Source organism: Myodes glareolus, chromosome 11 (genome assembly GCF_982192425.1).
Source record: "Myodes glareolus chromosome 11, mMyoGla1.1, whole genome shotgun sequence".
In the NCBI taxonomy this organism is placed as follows: domain Eukaryota; kingdom Metazoa; phylum Chordata; class Mammalia; order Rodentia; family Cricetidae; genus Myodes; species Myodes glareolus.
This window is the reverse complement of record NC_142036.1, coordinates 67639517-67659205: the sequence shown is the minus strand read 5'-3', so window position 1 is coordinate 67659205 and position 19689 is coordinate 67639517. Positions and strand designations below refer to the sequence as shown.

General features: G+C 42.1%; 1 protein-coding gene across 1 annotated transcript in view; it reads right to left on the bottom strand.

The window, feature by feature from the left end:
* Positions 1-1773: 1773 nt before the first annotated feature.
* Positions 1774-19689, bottom strand: part of Slc25a21 (solute carrier family 25 member 21) — a 490942-nt gene continuing 473026 nt past the window's right edge. Inside the window, exons 8-10 of the mRNA XM_048415663.3 lie at positions 7351-7532; positions 6451-6503; positions 1774-3003 (exon numbers count right to left, since the gene is read on the bottom strand). Coding sequence (XP_048271620.1) covers positions 2942-3003; positions 6451-6503; positions 7351-7532 — 297 coding nt within the window. The 3' untranslated portion in view covers positions 1774-2941. The remainder of the gene's footprint in view (positions 3004-6450; positions 6504-7350; positions 7533-19689) is intronic.

Here is a 19689-nt window from a genome sequence, read left to right as displayed (position 1 = left end):
GTACTGTTATTGTTGGCTTACCTGTGTGCTCAGCAATCTCAGCCCCAAATTATCTTGTAACTTAAAAGGAAATGGAGAATTCTACTCTAATGAATGTAACAATGGCTCTCTGTGAAGTTTACATTGTGTGCCGAAGCATGTTTCACGTGTAGGTCAATAGGTGTTGGTACGAGAAATACAAATGCTATTTAATTTTTAGCAAATTCCCGCTATTCATTTATAGAATTACAGAACAGAGATCAACTGCTAAGCATTTCTAGACCGATTTGATTTTCAGTTTCATGCTATGAATAGACTTGCAGGATATGCATCCGTGTGTGTGCCCCCATGATTGTATGGCTTATTTTAGAATAATTCATTTTTTGGACAAGATTCTACAGCTTGCACTTCTTCTGCTTAGGAGGTTTCTCTTGCTTGGAAAAATCGGGTTAAAAGTAACTTTTAGGACATTGGCGCAGTTCATCTGCCGAGATACGAATGTACTGCAGGGTATCTTGGTATTAATTTCATTCAGTAACTAAACAGGTACCTTCCCAGATGTGGGTGTTAAAGATGCGAGCTTGTTGGCAGATTTGGTTTCTTTGCATGTGTGCTGTGCACGGCTGACATGCTGTGCAGTTTTCTTTGCCTCTTCTAAAGCTCGGGTGGCCAACTCAGCTCAGCTCATTTTTGACTCCCTAGGATATAAACTGTAAGCAGATTTTTGACACAGAGTTATGTTCAAGGAACTGGTTTTTTTTTTTTCAAACAGCAGATGTCTTATAGAGAGCTTCATACTGCATTTCTTTCTAAAGCAACCGGCATTCACAGCTACAAACAGGATTATAACTTCAGGAGAAGAAAAGCAGAAGGAGCCGATGAACTCTCAGGGCCATAGCATCCCTTTGATCTTGTAAAACTCCCCGTTGACGTCTGGAGTTTCCAGTGTGGTGAGAACACAGGCCATACCCGAATGGCACAAAGATTCAATCCAATGTTTTGGAGGAGACTTGCAAAGCATGGAGTAGAGGAACTTGCCATCCAGAAAAATTGACTTAAGGTACAGAATTATTCTTTATCTAATGTTTTTAGGTGGCTCTTAGGGGTGTTGAAAAATATCAATTGTTTGTATGGAAACACAACTAATAATGTTATTTTCCTTATCTAAATTAAGAAAGCTTATTGTTATTTATATTTTTCTGTTTTTTTTGTATTTTAAGAAATTAATATTAATAGTGTCAAAGTTTTCCTTTCCATTTTCTCTTTTCTCCCCAGGTTTTTAATTAATTGCAGTAAATCCACATGGAACAATTTTTAAGACAACAGAAAGTCTAAACAGAGTTAGCTACTCCTGGCCACTTAGGATTTGAAGCCACTTTAAAAACTGAGACCAGGAAAACAGTGGAGCCAGGACTGCTTGGTCTTTAGAGCTGTTACTGTTGGCCAGTGTTAGTGCCCTCGCCTTGACTCTCCCAGGGTAGACTTCTGATTGGCACGTGCACTCTTTGTGCTCCCCTTTCCATCCGGTGCTGTGCCTTGAGCCCTCTTCCACAGGGTGCCAGCGTGTAGCACCTTCAAGGACAGAAAGCCATCACACGACATAAACTTCTGCTCCTGGCTTTCTGTTTCTAGTGACTCACATATTGAATATTGGGCTAACATACAAATGAGAAAAAAAAAGCATGTTGGAAAAGATGTACAACAGAAGGCTATGTATGTATATACAGTATGTTAAAAGCCTTTTATTTTTATACTTCAAATGCTCTAAATTAATAAATACAAATAATTACCATGTCATTTTTACTGTTTATTTTCAAAATGTTTTGGTGAGAATCCCCCATAGTAGAAATACCCCACAGTAGTAGTTAAGAGCAGGTGCCATCTAAAACATGCCGACATTTGTTTTTGTTGTTGACTTTAGCTACTGAAGTCGTCTCATTTGAGGCTGCAGGCTTAAAAATCAACTCTGGGTATATCAAGACCAAAAAGCTGTATTTTTTTGAGTGCATGTTCGTGCAGGTGTGCCTGGAAATGCTAAGAATGTAATTTCATTTTGAAAGATTTTCCCTTTATCATAGACATTTTAATATCTTAGACTGTTGATTTTATACTTAAAGATGCCACTTACACCCAAGAATCTGGAGAACAGTTTTATTTCCCTACATCCTTTTTAAGGATGGCATAGGTAAGGGCTCAGGACAGAGGTGTTTGGAGGCAAATATAGGAAACAGAGAGGGGCCCAAGGAGTGTGTCCAGTTTGTGACTTAACATAAAAATATTTCAGTAATAAAACTTGTCTTCAAAATGAATTATGTAAAGGGAATCTGTTTACTATAACACCGTGTATTCTATTTGTAATAAAAGACTTCAAATAGCATGATTTAAAAATAACCCAGTTAAACCACCATGTAAAATACAAAATAGGTTTAAGAAAACAGACCCTAACTGTGTGTTATTACTAAAGAAAACTGGTAGACTCACATTTTAACACAGCACTCACAAAATTAAACATTCTTAAAAGGCTGTTTTGGTATATTTAAATTTTTTTCTTTCTTCTCTTTTAAAATATGATTTATGAAAAAAATAGTCATTATAGAAACTTTTAAAGTTTGGCTTATAACTCAGTCTTTCTTTGAATAATTCTCAGGGAATTAGCCACAGAACAATTTATCTTTAGGAATTTAAGTATTTATAGACTGCTCAGAAAGATTATTAAACGAGTTTTCATTGGGAAGCAGTGTGAGTTGTATAGCTTTTATGAGCTGTATCTGATCTGGACCCCACTCCTACTTAACTTACACACCCCACTGCTTCCTGCACACACAGTGGGTCTTGCCATGTCAATCTGTCTAACTTTCTAAACTATCAGAATAGGCTGTCTTCCCTCTTTGCAGTACATGTCTTCTCTTCATGGGACTGCAGATCACATGTCCGTTGTCAAGGGGAGACTTTTCTTAGCACATCACCAGTTTTCCTGTAGCCATGCATAGGTGTGTTCATACACCAACAGCATCACTGCGCCACCTAGGAGAGAGAAAAGCTGCATCTCATCAGAGTTCTGAGAAAAGGCATCGACACTGCTCCCGGCTTCCACCCCATGCCACAGAGGCGCAGGAGGCCTTATCAGACAGGGGCTTTTGGAATCATCAGTTCTGGAGCTCAGAGGCACAGATAGAAAACAACAACTGTGGAAAATTCTCAGAGTGAAATCAAGACCATCTTGTGTTTCCAAATGCATTTTTTTTTTCCCTATGAGTTTCTGCAACTTTCATCATTTCTCATCAGATTCTTTTTCAGGCACTTTTTCAGCTTTAAAAAAGTAAATAAATAAAGACATATTTAGTCATGTAAAGGCATGTGACTTTTCTGCGAACAAAAAACGTTCAGATTCTTACATCTAGCCAAAAGATTTCTCATTTTTAGACATAATTGGCATTGTCTTCGTTGCATTTAAGAAAGAATTCGCCAAGACTGTGCTTTGACAGACACGTCTGACTTTTAAACTGGATTGTGCTGTTTGGAAAATACTTTCTGAATGTCTTAAAACACTGCTTTGCAAAACTTAACAAAAGCAAGTTGGGAGCTAAGCATCATTCCACTTCTCTGCCTCAGATGTGTGCAGATTTGAACTTGAACATTTGGAGGTAGAGTTGGGTGGTGTGGGGCCACCCTTTGTCTTAGATGAGAATGCTGTGTAACTGGTTGGGAAGTGGTTTGCTGTCAAAGACATCAACAGGAATACGACTCAGGAAAATAAGCACAGAGGATGCTGGACACCTGCACTCTGGGGCAAGCATTAGCCTAGCAAACACCGCCTGATGTCGCAAAGAGGATGCATTCTGCGACTTAGAATGGCCTATGTGAAAAAAAAAAGAATTACAAAACCCAAATGTGGACAAAAACTCAGAGCATGACTTAGAACAGGCTTGGCTGCATGGGTGGAAGGTTGATCTCTTGGAAAGAAAAGGAACTTGATTTGGATCTTAGCTATTTTGCACACGCTGCCATATGATTAAAAAAAAACCTACAGGCTGCACATGTTTGTGTAACTATAAACCAAAGATAATTATCTGCCTGTAATTTTCATTTTTAACCCATGGAGATACTCTATTAAACTCCGGTCAGCTGGTAAAACTCTCCTTGAATTCTAAAAATACAAACAAATGAACAAACAAGAAACCCTACAGAGGGTTTTGTGTGGTGTGTGTGTGTGTGTGTGTGTCTGTGTGTCTGTGTGTCTGTGTTTGTGTGTGTATCTGTGTGTGTGCATGCTCACTGCATTTACTTTTACTAACTGTTCACAATGTAAAGCATGTTCATGCATGCTCTCCATGCCCCCACCAAGACAGGGGAGAGAGAGAGAGAGAGAGAGAGAGAGAGAGAGAGAGAGAGAGAGAGAGAGAGAGAGAGAGACTACTTTGATTTTCAGACTAGTGAGGTCTAGAGGAGAAATCAGAGACATTGTTAGCCACATTGAGCTGCTAAAACATCTACAAAAACAAGATGAAATGGTTCTCTAGGATGAAGGATGAAAAATCCGGGTGCCCCACTTGCTTTCTTTCCTTCATCTCTTCCCTCCCTCCCTCCCTCCCTCCAATCCTCTTGCTTTTCTCCTTCCCTCTTTCCTCACTTGTGATGCTCCATCATCGAGCTACCTCCAGCCCCCACTCTCTGTATCTTAAGCTTAATTTTTGAATTTCATTTTAGAAAACCCCACACCATTCCGTATATGTGCCTGCCTCCGTGCCAGGGAGAGGGTGGCAGTCAGAGGACTGCTTACAGGGTTTCTTCTCTCCTTCCACCATGCAGGCCCTGGGGGAAGCCACTCATGCTGCCAGGTTAGTGGGAAGCATCTTTACCCACTGAGCTGTCTCTCTGCTCCCCATTTTCTTTTATGCTATCTTCTTTTCTCCTTTAAATATGCTTGGCCTTAACTCAAAACTCCACCTTTCTCCTCTAAAGTCCTCCCTTTGATGTTCCCAGGACTCGCACTTTTGAAATGAAGGAGAGGCCAGGTGTTTCCACTAGGTTACTGGTACTTCACAGTTTGGTTTAGGCTGGGCAGTAGCACAACAACCCTTTCCGTCACACTTAACACCACAGCAACTTAGAGCCCCTCACGGAGAATTATTTAAAACTCACGCAAACATTTGAAAGCCTCTAACAGAACTTGGGGCCAAAGTAAGAGTTTTGAGTTTTGGTTCAAGGTTCCAGGGGATTATTACCACTTTAGCTACATTCTCCTCGGTTACCCTTTTCATCCCTGCTCTTTGAGAAAGATGGCCTGGGCTGGACCTGTGATTTTCACTAGTGTTAGGTCTGCTCTCTGGTCTTTAGTGTTTGCTGAGATGCACAGCCCTGCCAAAGGTTTTTATTCCTCAGTTGGTTTTGACATGTGGGCCGGTGATTGACAGGAGGCAGGTCTAGATCGCAGCTATGAAGGTGCCCACAGGGGTTGGGGTAGGAGAGCGTGTGAGCTGTTCTCCAGCTCCAGCTCACGTGCTGCTGGCCGTTCTCTCTCTAAGGTGGGGAGATCCGTCCCTTTTCCAGATGGGAGATTCAAATGTACACACACTTGTGGGAATACAGGAGGCTGTGGATGTTAAAATGGAGGAACAGCAAAGGGAGGAGAGAATGTTCCAGAGAAGACTACCAGCTTGTCTAAGGAGGGGCACGAGATCTGGTCAAAGAAAAAAGTCTGTGCGGTCTAGAACATATGTTCATACTTAATCATAGGGTGGCCTGTAATCCAGGGCTATTTGCCCAGGCGGCTGAGTCTCCAGCAGCTATTTTCTTATCTGTTTACATAGAGGCAGCTGACTCTCCCTGTGCGAATGTCGGTTTTCTTTCTTTCTTGCTTCCTTCCTTTCTTCCTCTCTCTCTCTCTCTCTCTCTCCCTCCCTCCCTCCCTCCCTTCCTTCCTTCCTTTTTGTGGTCTCCTGTCCGCAAGCCAGGAGCCTTTACTACCAAACTGATGGAGTCTGGGACAAGTGAGTGCTTCACTTCACAGAAGTGACTGGAAGAGAGGTTCAGGGAACTCTTGATGCTCAGGAAAGCAAGCCCTCTTCCTTTCATCTTTTGGAAATGAAGGTGAGGCAGGAACAAGATTGAGCCTGGAACCCAAGGGAGAATTTTAGCAGATGGCTTTCTCTGTGAAATCCTCTACTCAGCCTGAAGTCACTGTGTGTGACTTGGAGCTCACTCAGGCTTGGGTGGCTATGGATCTTTTCCCATTGACATAACGATGGCGCTCATTGGCCTCCAGCAAAGCCGTAAGTAGTATTTTTAAACAAAGCTAGAGTGTTTTTAGTGGATGCTTTCTGTAGCTTGAACTGATAACTTTGGTCCTAACATTTTTACTCTCCCCCAGTGTGGTAAACTTCTGTGGTGTTGCTGAGTCTCATAGGCAACCAAAGCAGAGATGCCAGAACAGTAAAGAGGGAAGGACGTAAGTAGTCAGAGCATCATTACCTGGTCCAAGTCTCATCACCTTGGGAAGCAAGCCTTTGTATAAGGCTAGAAACCTGTAACGGAAGAGAGAGAAGGGAGCAACATTCTTACTCTGGACATAAGTAGTTAGGCCCCAGCTTCACTGAGAGCCTCCCTCAGCATTTGCAAAGAAACTACTTGAAATTATACCCACCCCCAACCTGACAGTATCTGGCTCGGTATTTGCTGCAGCTAATTAGATGAAGGGAAAGTAAATCAGTTCTTTATTACAGGCTGTGTTGGTCCTGTCCAATCAGAAGCACGCCTTTCATCAGTGAGATGGTTCTTGCTTTCAAGAGAGCCATGTATATGGGCAAAAACGACGTTTGTAATTGAATTTAAAAGACTGCAAGCCCAGTCTTCACTTGGGAAATACGATGCAGTTTAGGTCGAAATAATAAAGTGTCACTTGTTTACTTGAGAAACTAAAACTTAGAAAAAAGATTTTAAAAGTCAAATACTTAAAAATTTAAATATCCAGATTTTCAGAATGTTAATATTAGATCTTTTAGGAGCACATAGTTAGACAATATTCGGATTAGCTTTTCAGGCAGAAGACAAGTATGCTGCCTGCATGCCAATAAGACATACAACATACAGTAACATCATGCACGTTGACAGGTAAAGAATTCATCTGAGCAGTCTCAGGCAAACTTTCAGAGTTTTGTATAGCCGTGCCTCTCAGCATGGTCATGCTGGTGGGAGGACACTGTGCCAACATCTCATTACTCTGTGGCCTTGCAAAGCTTGTCATAGATTCCACAGACCTCCTTAGACATAAGGCCAGCCTAGGAAGGCCCACTGGCTCTCATCAAAACAGACAAGACTGTTTCAACAACAACCCTTGAGCCTTGCACATTTATTGAAGGAACAATCTGTTACCCTTCTTCCTGGTAGACTGTAGCCATTGTTTTAAAGCAGTTTCTGTACTTGATCTCTCCAGGAACCGGCTGGGGCCCTTGGATCCTACTCTTGGCAACATCAAAGGGGATGTTAAAGACTGAGCCCATTGTCCCCGAGAGAAAACCAATCCCAAATTTTCTCAAAAACTCCAAGGTTGGATCCTAAAAGAAAAGAACAAAACAACAGAAGGGGAAGTGGAAGCTCCTAAATTGGTTAAACACTGTAGAGCCACGAGTCCACAGAGCAGACCATCGCCCTCCCGGCACCATGGCCCTCCCCTCCCGGCACCATGGCCCTCCCCTCCCAGCACCAGGGCCCTCCCGGCACCCCCCTGTTATTCCAGCCGAGCACATTAGGATTTCCTACACTGGAACTTGTTTTCTTGACAATCCCATTGGCTATGTTTTTACACATGGTCTAAATTGCTGAAGTACACATTTCCTCACACAGGATTTATAAACACAGTTCATAAAGAAAGACTGGTATGGCATATGGGGATGATTTGTATAATTGGGCTTCACAATGTACTTAGTATTACTGTATCAAAACAGGAGAAATCCAAGCACACTATTAGCTAATTGGCCAGAATATTTTACAAATGACAGCAACTTCCACCATGAAGCCTACTAAAACGCTCATGTGTGTGGACCCCAAATGTTAAATTAAATCAAGGCTGCTCTTGGTCTGCTGCTATTCCCCTCCAGGTTTTTTGCATTTATTTTCACGTGTAGCTTGATCCACTGTACTGAGAAGTGCTAGCTTCCTGTTATTAACAAACCGACTTGGGGCGGCTGCAAAACAGCCTGTGACATTCTGTGCATTAGAAACAGTAGTAAGTCACTGGGCTAATTGGCTGAAGAATTTACAGCTCATTGTTCCCGAGGCTTACTCTTCCTTCATGGAACAGAAGGAAAGGAGAGAAGGATGGGGAAGAGATGGCAGGAGGAGAGAGGGAGAGAGGAGGGGACGGGATCTATCTCTCTCTTTCTCTTTTCATGTGAATGTAGGCCCTTCACATTGGTCTGACTTGACTTTCCAATCCTCCTAGCTCTCCTTTCTGACATCAAAGTATTTAATTAGGTCTTATGTGGGAGTCACTTTCCTTGGGTCTATTTTTGTGCCCAGAGAGCTTGCAGTAAGCTTTGTTATAATGAATTTGCTGGGAAGTTCTCATTATGTTTGCAGCCTCAATGTTTGCCCTGAAAAGAAGCTGTATCATGTAGTATGAGCAACTAACCCTGATGACCTCCCCACGTCACCTTCCTCTGACTCTTTTCATCAATATTTCAGAGACACTGACATCCAGAAACAACACGAGCTTGTGTGGTTACACTTTTTTAAAACCTATGAGAACTAGCGTGTGTGTGTGTGTGTGTGTGTGTGTGTGTGTGTGTGTGTGTGTATGTGTGTGTACTTGGCTAAGAAAAAGAGGGGTAGGGTGAAACAAATACATTCTTATATTGAGGTTCTAGTGCTACATGATTCTAGCTTCCATGGAAGAAGGAAAGTCCTGGAGGCCCCTAAATTCTCCACTAAACCAGGAGTCACGATCACTGAAACTCCTATGAGGTTAAATGTAAAAAGCACGAGCAAGGGATTCGGTAATAATTTTTGGATCGGGGCCATACAGGTGCCAGGGAGGTTTAAAGGGATTTAAAAATCAACGGGGTGTTTCTAGTGGAGAAACAATGCGCTGACTGCAGAATGACTGAGGTGTGTTTCAATAATTCCCCATCCTTCGTTTTTCTCTTTTACAAGGAGAGAAAAATGCCTTCATGCTGCCCTTCTGCATTACTGCACAGAAGTAGGACCTGGGCTCCAGAGGGGGCAAATTTCGCACCTGCTCAAGTTGTCTGACCGGGGGCAAGTTGTTGAACCCCATAGAGCACAGTGTACAGAGGGTAGATTTTAACATCTACATCTTCCGTGCACTGTATCATTTTCTTAGAAGGGATGGTAGATGTAAAAGTGTTCCCAGAGCTGTAAAAGACTGGCAGAAAGTGGAGGGTGTTAGGATGAACCAACCAACCTTCCTTCCTGTCTTCCTTTCTTCCTTCTTTTATTCTTTCATATTATACATTTGTTTGTGTGTACACGTGTGCCCACTCTGGCAAGTGTGTGGAGGTCAGAGGACAACTTTCAAGAGTTAGTTCTGTCCTTCTACCATGTGGGCCCTAGGAACGGAGCTCAGGGGGCATGTGTTTGGGCACAAGTGTTCTCCCCCCTGAACCTTGGCAGCTCCAGAAACCATGTTTTCTGAAGACACAAAACATCCTGTAAAAAGATGCTCCCGTAGTGTACCTGGGACATAGCTGAAATCGTGCTTTTCCTATATTCCAATGTGATGGCACAGCTGGCTGGGAAGGTCAGGGGACCGTGTTAAACTTCCAGACTTTTCCTATCTCCTCTTCTGTTTGCCAAGGATTGGGGGTTGTATTGGAAGGTTAGCTAAGACACCGGTGAAACTCCTGTGCTCGAGACACTGTGGGAGTCTAAGACCACGGAGGTCCCTAGGTCCGCAGTGTGTGCACTGACATGAGTACATGTCAAACCCATGTTTTTGTATTTTTCCCAGCATAATAATAAGACCCACAGGAGCTCGAAGTACAGTTGTCAAGTCTGGGCCCCACTTCAGACCCTTCTCTGTTTCCCAGATAGGCTTCTGTCCTCTTTGGAAAGAAGACTGAAAACGGTTTCTATGTGGGGCTGGTGCAATGGCTCAGCAGGCAGAGGCTCTTGTACATACACAAACCTGACAACTTGGGTTTGAACTCTGGATGTCACAAGGTGGAGGGAGAGGACTGATTCTTTTTTTTTTTTTTTCAAAGTTTATTAAATTATGAAAGTTTCCATTTCCGCCCCTCCTCCCAATACCCTCCCACTCCCCTCTCCCCCTCCTCCTCCCTCTCTATCCCTAAGAGCAGTCAGGGTTCTCAGCCCTGTGGGAAGTTCAAGTTCCTCCCCCCTCCCTCCAGGTCCAGGAAGGTGAGTATCCAATCAGACTGAGAGGACTGATTCTTGAGAGCTGTTCTCTGACCTTCACATTCATGCCCCCCAAAAAATAAATATGAAAGTTATTAAAACGATGATAGAAACCAGTGATTTGGGGCTCTTCATAGGCAAAATGGAGGGCCAGTCACCATGTTTGTGGGCACCAATGTTTTTCTGCTGTGGCCGAAAGACTATCCCTCATCAACTGGCTTCCGAATCCATGGCTATTCTGTTCCTTTGACTTCATGACCTGCTTTGTGCTGGATCTGCCGTGAGATAATGATCTGTACCCTGTCACTGGTATTTTAAATAAATGCTGATTGGCCAGTAGCCAGGCAGGAAGTATAGATGGGGCAACTAGGCCGGAAGTAGAGGCGTGGCAATGAGAATTCTGGGAAGAGGAAAGTTTCAGTCTGCAGTTGTCACCCAGACACAGAGGAAGCCAGACACAGAGCAAGCAAGATGTGACTGCCTCCACGAATAAAGGTACCAAGCCACGTGACTAACACAGACAACAGTTATGTGCTAATATAAGTTATAAGAGTTAATAAGAAGCCTTAGCTACTAGTCCAATCAGTTTACGATTAATGAAGACCTCTGTGTGATTTCTTTGGGATTTAATGACTGCAGGAACGAGGCAGGAGAGAAACCTCAGTCAACAGGGATCCAGGCTAGGGCTGGTGGGCCACAGTCAGCCCTCTTACCTTGCTTCTGATGCCTTCACTACACCACCATGCACAAGAACCTTCCAGATATATTCATCAGGAAGTTTTCTTCTCTATTCACGAGACTCTGTCTTGCTCACAGCCATCACTCTCACCCATTTCATGTGCTGTTCGTTTTTGCACATCTCTGTCTTCCTCACCAGATTGTGAGCCCACAAAGCATGCATAGAAACATGCATCGCACTTCTTTGCATTGTCTGTCTCCCACAGGGGTGTGATGGCACACGCCTGTGCATGTACACAGAATGAATAAGGCCATGTAATTAAAGAAGTATGAGGATTGTTGCAACTAGAACTCTAAAGAAACACAAGAGAAAGGGAGGAAGGGAAGAGAGAGAGAGGGAGAGAGAGAGAGAGAGAGAGAGAGAGAGAGAGAGAGAGAGGAACAAGTAGACAAGTAGAATGAATGAGTCTGCATGGAGACAGGAAGCCCTGCTTGCATTGTGGTTGTGGCCAGAGATCCACAAAAAGGCCATCCATCATATCCCAACCCTCCTTTGCATTCTGGTAAATTCTTTGTGGCTAGATTAAAGCACTTCCCTCCAAAGATTTTCTTAGGGTTATGGACACTGCCTACCCAGGGTTTTGGATGGTATAGATAAAAATCTCCAGTACAACACTGCTGAGCCTATACAAACCACTGCAATCACAAACTCCTTGTAGTATCAAGACCTCAGAGGGCTGGGGCAAGGGCAGTGATGGTGAAATAGACTAAAGTCCAATCTCAGTCTTTGGGTGTGGATAGTTGTAAGGCAGGGCGAGTTTGCATTGTATTTTGGAGTTACCCAATAGGCAAGTAGAGGCATCCTGGGGAAGAGAGTCTATGAGCCATTATTTTTGACTGGTATAAATGTAAAAACTTTTGTTTTGTTTTGTTTTTGAGATAGGATTTCTCCGTATAGGTCTGGCCATCCTGGAACTTGTTCTGTAGACCGGGTTGGTCTTGAACTCAGAGATTCGCCTGCCTCTGCCTCCTGAGTGCTGGGATTAAAGGCATTTGCCATAATGCCTGGCAAAATAAAGTGTTCTCAACTTAGGAACTTGGGAAAGAGGAAAAAGTAAGCAGCATAAAGTTTTTTTTTCATTGAGTTCAAGTGAGCTTTGGGAAATGTGGTTTCTTTGGGAGATGTGGTTGTAGGGACCAGAACCCATGCTGAAGCCGTGTGCACAGGGGTGAAGAGAAAGCAAGCTGAATGCAGCTGCCTTGACTCAGGGGCAGAGTCGGGGTTGGCTGTAGCCTCTACCCACACCTCCAGCATCATTTCCTGGGCCCCAATCCAAGTATGAAGGTGAATATATTCATCTAGAGAGGGATGGTCTGGGTCTACAGCCAATTATCATATACTGTGATCATATTAAATTGGCTTGTGAGCAGAGAGAACTGTGTAGCAAGGAAAGGGAAGTTACTCCTGGAATTTACCTACTGAAATCCTGTGACACAGCCTCTAGGTTTTGCCTTTGAAAAGCGTGGTCACTGAGAAGTCCATGAAGACACAACGTTACTACCAACCACCATGTTTTAGCCGAAAGGCTAGTCCCTTACTTTCTTACCACTTGGATTTTCAGTTTCTACCTTTCCATTAGTTCGTTTGAAAAACTGCAGGCAGATGAAGCTGTTAAGATACAGTGTGGCAGGCACTGGGGAAAGTGTGTTCTATATATTTGAGCCTCAGAACATTCCTGAGCCAGGAGGGTTCTGAGTCTTGTCGAAGGTTCCTGAATTTCCTAAGTGGATATAAATTTGAATGAGTCTGAAGTACCCAAAGGGTTCTTTTACTGAGAATTGAAAAATTCAATGTATTGATCCTTGAGACTGTCTTGGCCTCTCTAGCAATATTAGAGATGCATGTGCGTGTACTGTGTATCAGGATGTACTCAAGTCAGCACCCAAGAACATTACTTCTCAAACAAGATAAAAACTGAAGTTGAAGAAAGTAAAGTCACAATATTGTGAGACTATTGGTAAATTCAGTGTTACCTGCTTAAGTCAAATACTCAGGACAGCATCTAGATTATGTACAAAAATACTCATGTGGGTTAAGAATCTATCTTATTAAGTTTCTTTTTTGTTTCTCTGTTTTAAATTTTAGGGTTTTGTTTGTTTTATGATTTTTTTTTTCAGAGAGAGGAGAGGAGAAGAGAAATTGAAGAATTTGAGAGAGAAGAGAAATTGGAGAGAACTTGAAGTTGTGTGGGTAGAGATGTGGTGGAGGACCTGGAAGGAGTGAGGAGAAGGGAAATAATGTTGTCAAAATATACCATAGAAAATGTTTTGAATAAAAACATGTCTAACAAGCTTCCATAATTCGTCACAAATTAAGAATTAGGAAACTTCCCCTGTACTCTTTGTTCATTTGTTGGTTTTGTTTTTTGAGACGAGGTTTCTCTGTGTAGTCCTGGCTGTACTGAAATCACTCTGTAGGCCAGGTTGGACTCAATTAGAGATCTGCCTGCCTCTGCCTCCTGGGTGCTAGGATTAAAGGCCTGGGCCACCACTGCCTGTCACTTTCCCTGTACTTTACACACATTCCTCACCCATAAACCCAAATCATTTTATTATCAAATCTTTAATCAATTGCAAGGGCTAGCTGCTTTCATTATTCTGATCATTTGCCGCAATCTAAAAACCATCATGGAAATAGTCTTTTTTCTCATATTTAAAATAAGTCCTTTATACAATTTACTTATAAGGAGTATTATGTTTTCTTCTACAGATTGCTTTTTTAATAACTATGTTCAGGTTTTTCTCACAAGTGTAGCATGCTGCACTGGGAGCGAGCATCCTGAAGATAAACAAGTGTTACCTGTGTTAACCTTGTTCTTTCACAGATAGAGGGGCTACAACATTAGAGAAAGGGATTCTTTTCTGCAGTGCTGGAACACAACTCAGTGTTCCCTGAATGCTAAACAAGCGCTCTGAGCTAAATCTCTGCCTTTACAGGCTACTTTTGGCATTTAATTTGCTTGTAAACACTTTAGGGGCTAAAGTTAGCATTCCATTTCAGAGACAGTGTATGACCTGTCAAAGACACACAGCTAAATAGTCAGTACCCGTATTGAGAAGTAACACCAAGATCTTTTCCAAGAATCCATGACTGTTTCTGGGGTGAGTGCAGAGCTGAGGGGTTATGTTTGCCAGCTGCTCTTCATTGAAATCAGTAAGTCCCTTTGATGAAACAGCTGACGTTAGAGTCTCCATGACTCGAGAGACACTGATAAGTGCTTCCAAGGCATTGGCAGCTGTGGTATTCTACAACCTCTGAAACTTCACAAAAGGAGTCAATGGAATTAAATCAAAGCCATGAATCAAAGCAGTTAGCGATTACATATTTGTCATTAGTGTAACCATCTAATTCGCACCGTGTAGTCAACAGCTAAAGGCGCATCAGCAGTGTAAGACAACAGCACTGGAGTATTTCATGTGCACAGAAGTAAAGTATCTTGATGAAAAGAGTCACCCCTCACCCTTTTACCTTCTCTGGCATGGGCTCTGATGGCCCATGTAGTAACTGGCCAGCTGGCTGCTGGCTTGATAAACAGGGAACCGCTGCCCATCTCACAGAACTTTGTGATTAGGTTCTGGCGGCTTTAAGAAGACATTCCACACAGAGTTCTGCCAGAAGGAGGGGTTCAGGAAGATGGGAGAGCAAAAATTTTTTACTAGTGAGGATTGGGGGTGGTGAGGGAGATAGCAGGAAGTCTGCTGCTGTGCAAGAAGCAAAGTTGAGCGCAGTACAGCAACGCGGTTTTTCATTTAAGGGACTCAGGACATCAGTCCTGAAATCTTGTCTGAGAATCTTCCCACCTATGTCAGCTCATGCTATGGCCATGCTACGCTTTCTCTGCTCCTATGTCTTCTCTGCTCCCCACAGCTGTCCCGTTTAATCTCTCTTGGTAACATATCAAGCAAAGCAGTCCTATGAGAAGTCACATGACTTCTGACTATCACAAAGCTCTTCTTTGAAGAACTTAATTTTATTTTCAGTTTATGATTTGCTAACTGGAAGCAGTAACTGAAGGATGGTCTGATACAGGCTTTCATTCTTTGAGGCTGTAGTAAACATAAATTTCTTTCTTTCTTTTTATGGTTTATCGAGACAGGGTTTCTCTGAGTAGCCCTGGCTGTCCTGGAACTAGCTCTTGTAGACCAGGCTAACTTTGAACTCACAGAGATCTGTCTACCTCTGCCTCCCAGTGCTGGGATTAAAGGCATGCGTCATCATCGCCTGGCTGTAAACACAAATTTCTTAATTTAGCCAATTGCACACGTTTAAGAGGAAGGCTTGATATAATCTGAAGTTGTTGATTTCCATGAAATTACAACTATGCTTTAATATCTTGATAAAAGGCAACATAGATTTCTTCCCCTCATTTTTCAATTCCCTTCCCCAATAAATCCTTTCATAATTCACTGCTGTATAGTTTTCATGTATCAAGAAAAGTGTATTAGGTGTGACTCTTTTTTTTTAAAGAGAGGTTTGATTTTTTAAAATTTATTTATTATGTATATAGTGTTCTGAGCACCAGATCTCATTATAGATGGGTGTGAGCCAGCATGTGGTTGCTGGGAATTGAACTCAGGACCTCTGGAACAGCAGTCAGGTCTCTTAACCTCTGAGCCATCTCTCCAGTCCCTAGATGTGACTCTTTAGATATGTGTATTTAAATTGGAGTACCCACAGAAGGCAGGAAACAAGAAAGGGGCCATGAGGGGAGATCTCAGAAAAGGGGAGAGAATGAAGGTAGAATACAATGGGAAAGAAAATAAAACAACAGGAAGGATTAAGTGGAGTGGGGGATGGGAGGGAGTATTTGAAAATGTTATATAAAACCTATTGTTAGTAAAAGCTCCCTAAAACACAAAATGAATTTAAATGGAGTTACTCTATAACAGGGGACAATCTACACCAGACGCCATAGGCTATCAGACAAAAATCCTGTTAAGAGGTATGGGCTATCTCTTTTGAAGTTGTTGGTCAGTCAGGCTCCATGGGAACAAACATCACACATTATTACCATTGTTCTTGGTTGCTCTCAAAAACTTGGTTGTAAGACCCTACTGCTGAAGAGACGTATGATCTAATTTAATCTAATTGAACTTAATTGGCTTCCACAAACGAACAAGGAGTAGAACTATTACAGGTGTGGCTTTGTTGGAGTAGGTGTGGCCTTGTTGGAGGAAGTCTGTCACTGTGGGTGTGAGCTTTGAAGTCTCCTTTGCTCAAGCTACACTCAGTGTAACACTCAGTTCACTTCCTGTTGTCTGTGGGTCCAGATGTAGAACCCTCAGCTCCTTCTCCAGCACCATGTCTACCTGCACACCACCATGTTGCATTGTGATAATAATGGACTAAACCTCTGAAAATGTAAGCCACCCCAATTAAATGTTTTTCTTTATATGAGGAACTACGGCTTGTGGTGTCTCTTTGCAGCAATAGAAATCTTAAGACAAGACCACACACTTGAGTCACCGGATATGGAGAAATCAAGATTGTACTGACCCAGATATTTCATCCCTATTGAATAACTTTCAGGATGTTAGGAGGTACCACTGCACAATGTTACTGGAGAAAACTAATCAACAGCTTTATTTACAAATCCTTCAAGCTCCAATAACAACTGGCCTAGCAAGATATGTCAACATGTGGAAGTGAAATGAATGTTATGGACTTAATGAAACATTTTATAATTGTATTTAGAACCAACTGTCAAGATGCAGCTCATGCCTGGTACCATTAACTGGGAAAAAAAAACCCAAATCAAAACAAACAAACAAAAATATGGCCATGTTAGTTAGAGGCCCTAGCAGAGAACCTAATACTATTATCCTGTGAAAGTAATAAACTTCTCCAGAAATTCCTCTTTATACCTGGAGATAGGTGCATCATTCAGATTTCACCAGAGGAGATGTTTTGAAGAGTAGTTGTTTACTACAGAGACCCACAACTGCTCAGTGTGTGGAGAGTAAGAGATTATGAAGTGTTAAGGTCTGAATGGGACATCTCTATCACATCCCCTCCCATCAAGGCTCAGGAGTGATTGTGAAAGAAGGGGCAGAAAGATGAGGCAGTGGATGACTTCAGCAAAACGTATATACTGGACCTGACAGTGCCATTGCATATACAAACTCATAATGGTTATGACTACATGCTTGCACAAGACCTACATGGGGCAAGCCAGCTAAGATTCCAGCATGGATGGAATTCTACCCCTATTGAGGAGCTAGTGTCAACTGATTTGCTTCTGGAAGAGGAAGAGTTAGATTTTGTCAGGGATGCAGCTTCTGAAAGGCTATGGAGATGGTATATACCCATGAACACACAGGCAGCAATAACTGGACTCAGTGAGTTAAAAAAAATTCTTAACTCTCATCAAAGAACCTTCCCTTTGCAGCGGATGGAGACCATTACAGAAAATCACAACTGTTCATAAAGCAGTGATTGTGGCTTCCCAGCCTCAATGGATACACCTCAAATATGATCTCAGGCTCAAGGATTGTCATGGAGGAGGGACCAGAAAGATTTTAAGAACTGGGGGCTAGGGAGTCTGCTGTAAGATTGTGTCTTCCAGAAATGGCAGGGAGGTTACACTCATGATCCCTCAACAATGTGTCTGGCTAAATAAGACCTGAAAAGTGACAAAGTCAATAGACACGCTAATGAGGAAGGGTGAAATCTCACGGGATTCCATGACTAGACGAAGAACTATAGGCAACTTATAACTTGTGAAAGAGGCAGAATTAGTCTTTCTCTGGGATGAATCCCTAATAGGTTATCCAATACCAAATGGTCAGTCCTAAAATTATAGACACATCAGCAACACTAAACAGATTCAATGTATTTATGGCTATATAGATGTAACAGTATTAATATAAAAGAAAAAGATAATCTACTTGCAAGGGAATGAGGGGAGACATAGGAGAGGTTAGAGGCAGAATGACCTAGTAGGGGTTGGAGGAAGGAAAGGGAGGAGGAAAGTGATGTAATTATATTTTAACAAAATTTAAAAAGAAAGGAGCACATGAAGTTTGGAGGAAAAAGAAGTGAGGGGAACAGGGGAGGAATTTGTGGGGAGGAAAGGAAGTTGAATTTGATTTAAAAAAGGTATCATATACATGTGCAAAAATTCAAAATGGTAATAAAAAGGAAAGATATATGTTCAGGTCATATGTATTCAGAGTTGGTCATCTCAAAATTACACCAGTGTTTAACAGGCAACTTGGATACACCTTACAATGGGAAGAGAAGGACCAGACAGAGGACTCCACTGTTGGGAAGGTAGTTGAGAAATTACAAATATAATCTAAAGAAAAAAGACCCAAGGACTAGTGCACCCATACATTTGAAGAGGTATACAGAAAAATGGCTAATGGTATGAGCATGGGCCTTTGACTGTCTGGATTCAAGTCTAATAGAAGTGTGTAGAGATGGACACCAGACTCTCTGGGTGAGTCTTTTTTTTTTGAAACTTCTAAGGGAAAGGGATATGCCATGTCACATCTATCTTGGTGTATACCAGGCCTGGCACATCATAGACGTTCAATCAGTGCTTTAGCTCTCCTGTCTGAAGACAGTAAACAAAGGACCACGGGCACAGAAGCAAATCACAAGGGGGTACAGACGCACACTGGCTAAGCACCTGGTTGCAACCACAAGGCAAATAGCAGCAGCCCTGCATTGCCTTCTCGCAGCTGGCCGCGGGGGCCATGAAAATGATGTGGTGTGTTGAAATCACAGCTGTCTCCTGGTAACTGAACGAGGAGCAAGCAGACTGTGTGAACGGACTGGATTTCTTTTTCTTTCTAGAGGGGATCTGTATCGTAGATACGTTTAGTCCTCGTAGCTTGTGCTCCATACACCCTTTCATTCTCTTCAACCTTGGCTCTCTTTTGTTGTTTTGTCCGTAGACTTCGACAAAGGCGTCTTTCCCTGATGCCATGGCATCACGCTGCCTTGTCCTCAGTGAAAATGTCTGCTATTGAGGCATAATTAAAAAAATACAGTTGTTTCCTCTTGACAGCTATCAGAAGAATCTATTAGAGTGTTTGTTTTCTCTTCATGTGAGATAATTTGGGGGAAATGCTAGCTCCCTACTCCACAAAAGGTCATGAAACTAAAATGAGATGGTTTAATTGATAAGCATTCTTTAAGGAATGTGGAGTATTCCCAAGATTCTATCCTTGCAGGGCTCCGGCTTTTGGAATGAAATCAAAGTCTTGTTAAGAACTCTGCGTCTAAATGTAGCCATTCAGAAAATAGCCATGAAAATTCCTTCCCCCTGCTAAGCTATCTGCTCTTTAAAGTATTCTGAAATGTAAAATAATTTTCAAGGCCTTAGCCACTTAGCTCAAATCATAAAATGTACAAAAATGTCAAAAATGATTTATGATTTAAGCATAACAGTTATCACTCGATTGCTTCATGTAAGTTTTATACACAATATGTTACTTGTAATTATGTGTTACCCATACATTTACATGGTTAGATAATACCTTCTGAGAGCCAATTAAGTCTTTGGGTATTATCATACAAAATAGAGGTTCAGTGTTTATACTTGGAAGCCAGTTGGGTTTTTATGTTTTGGCATGTTTTGTCTGTTCATT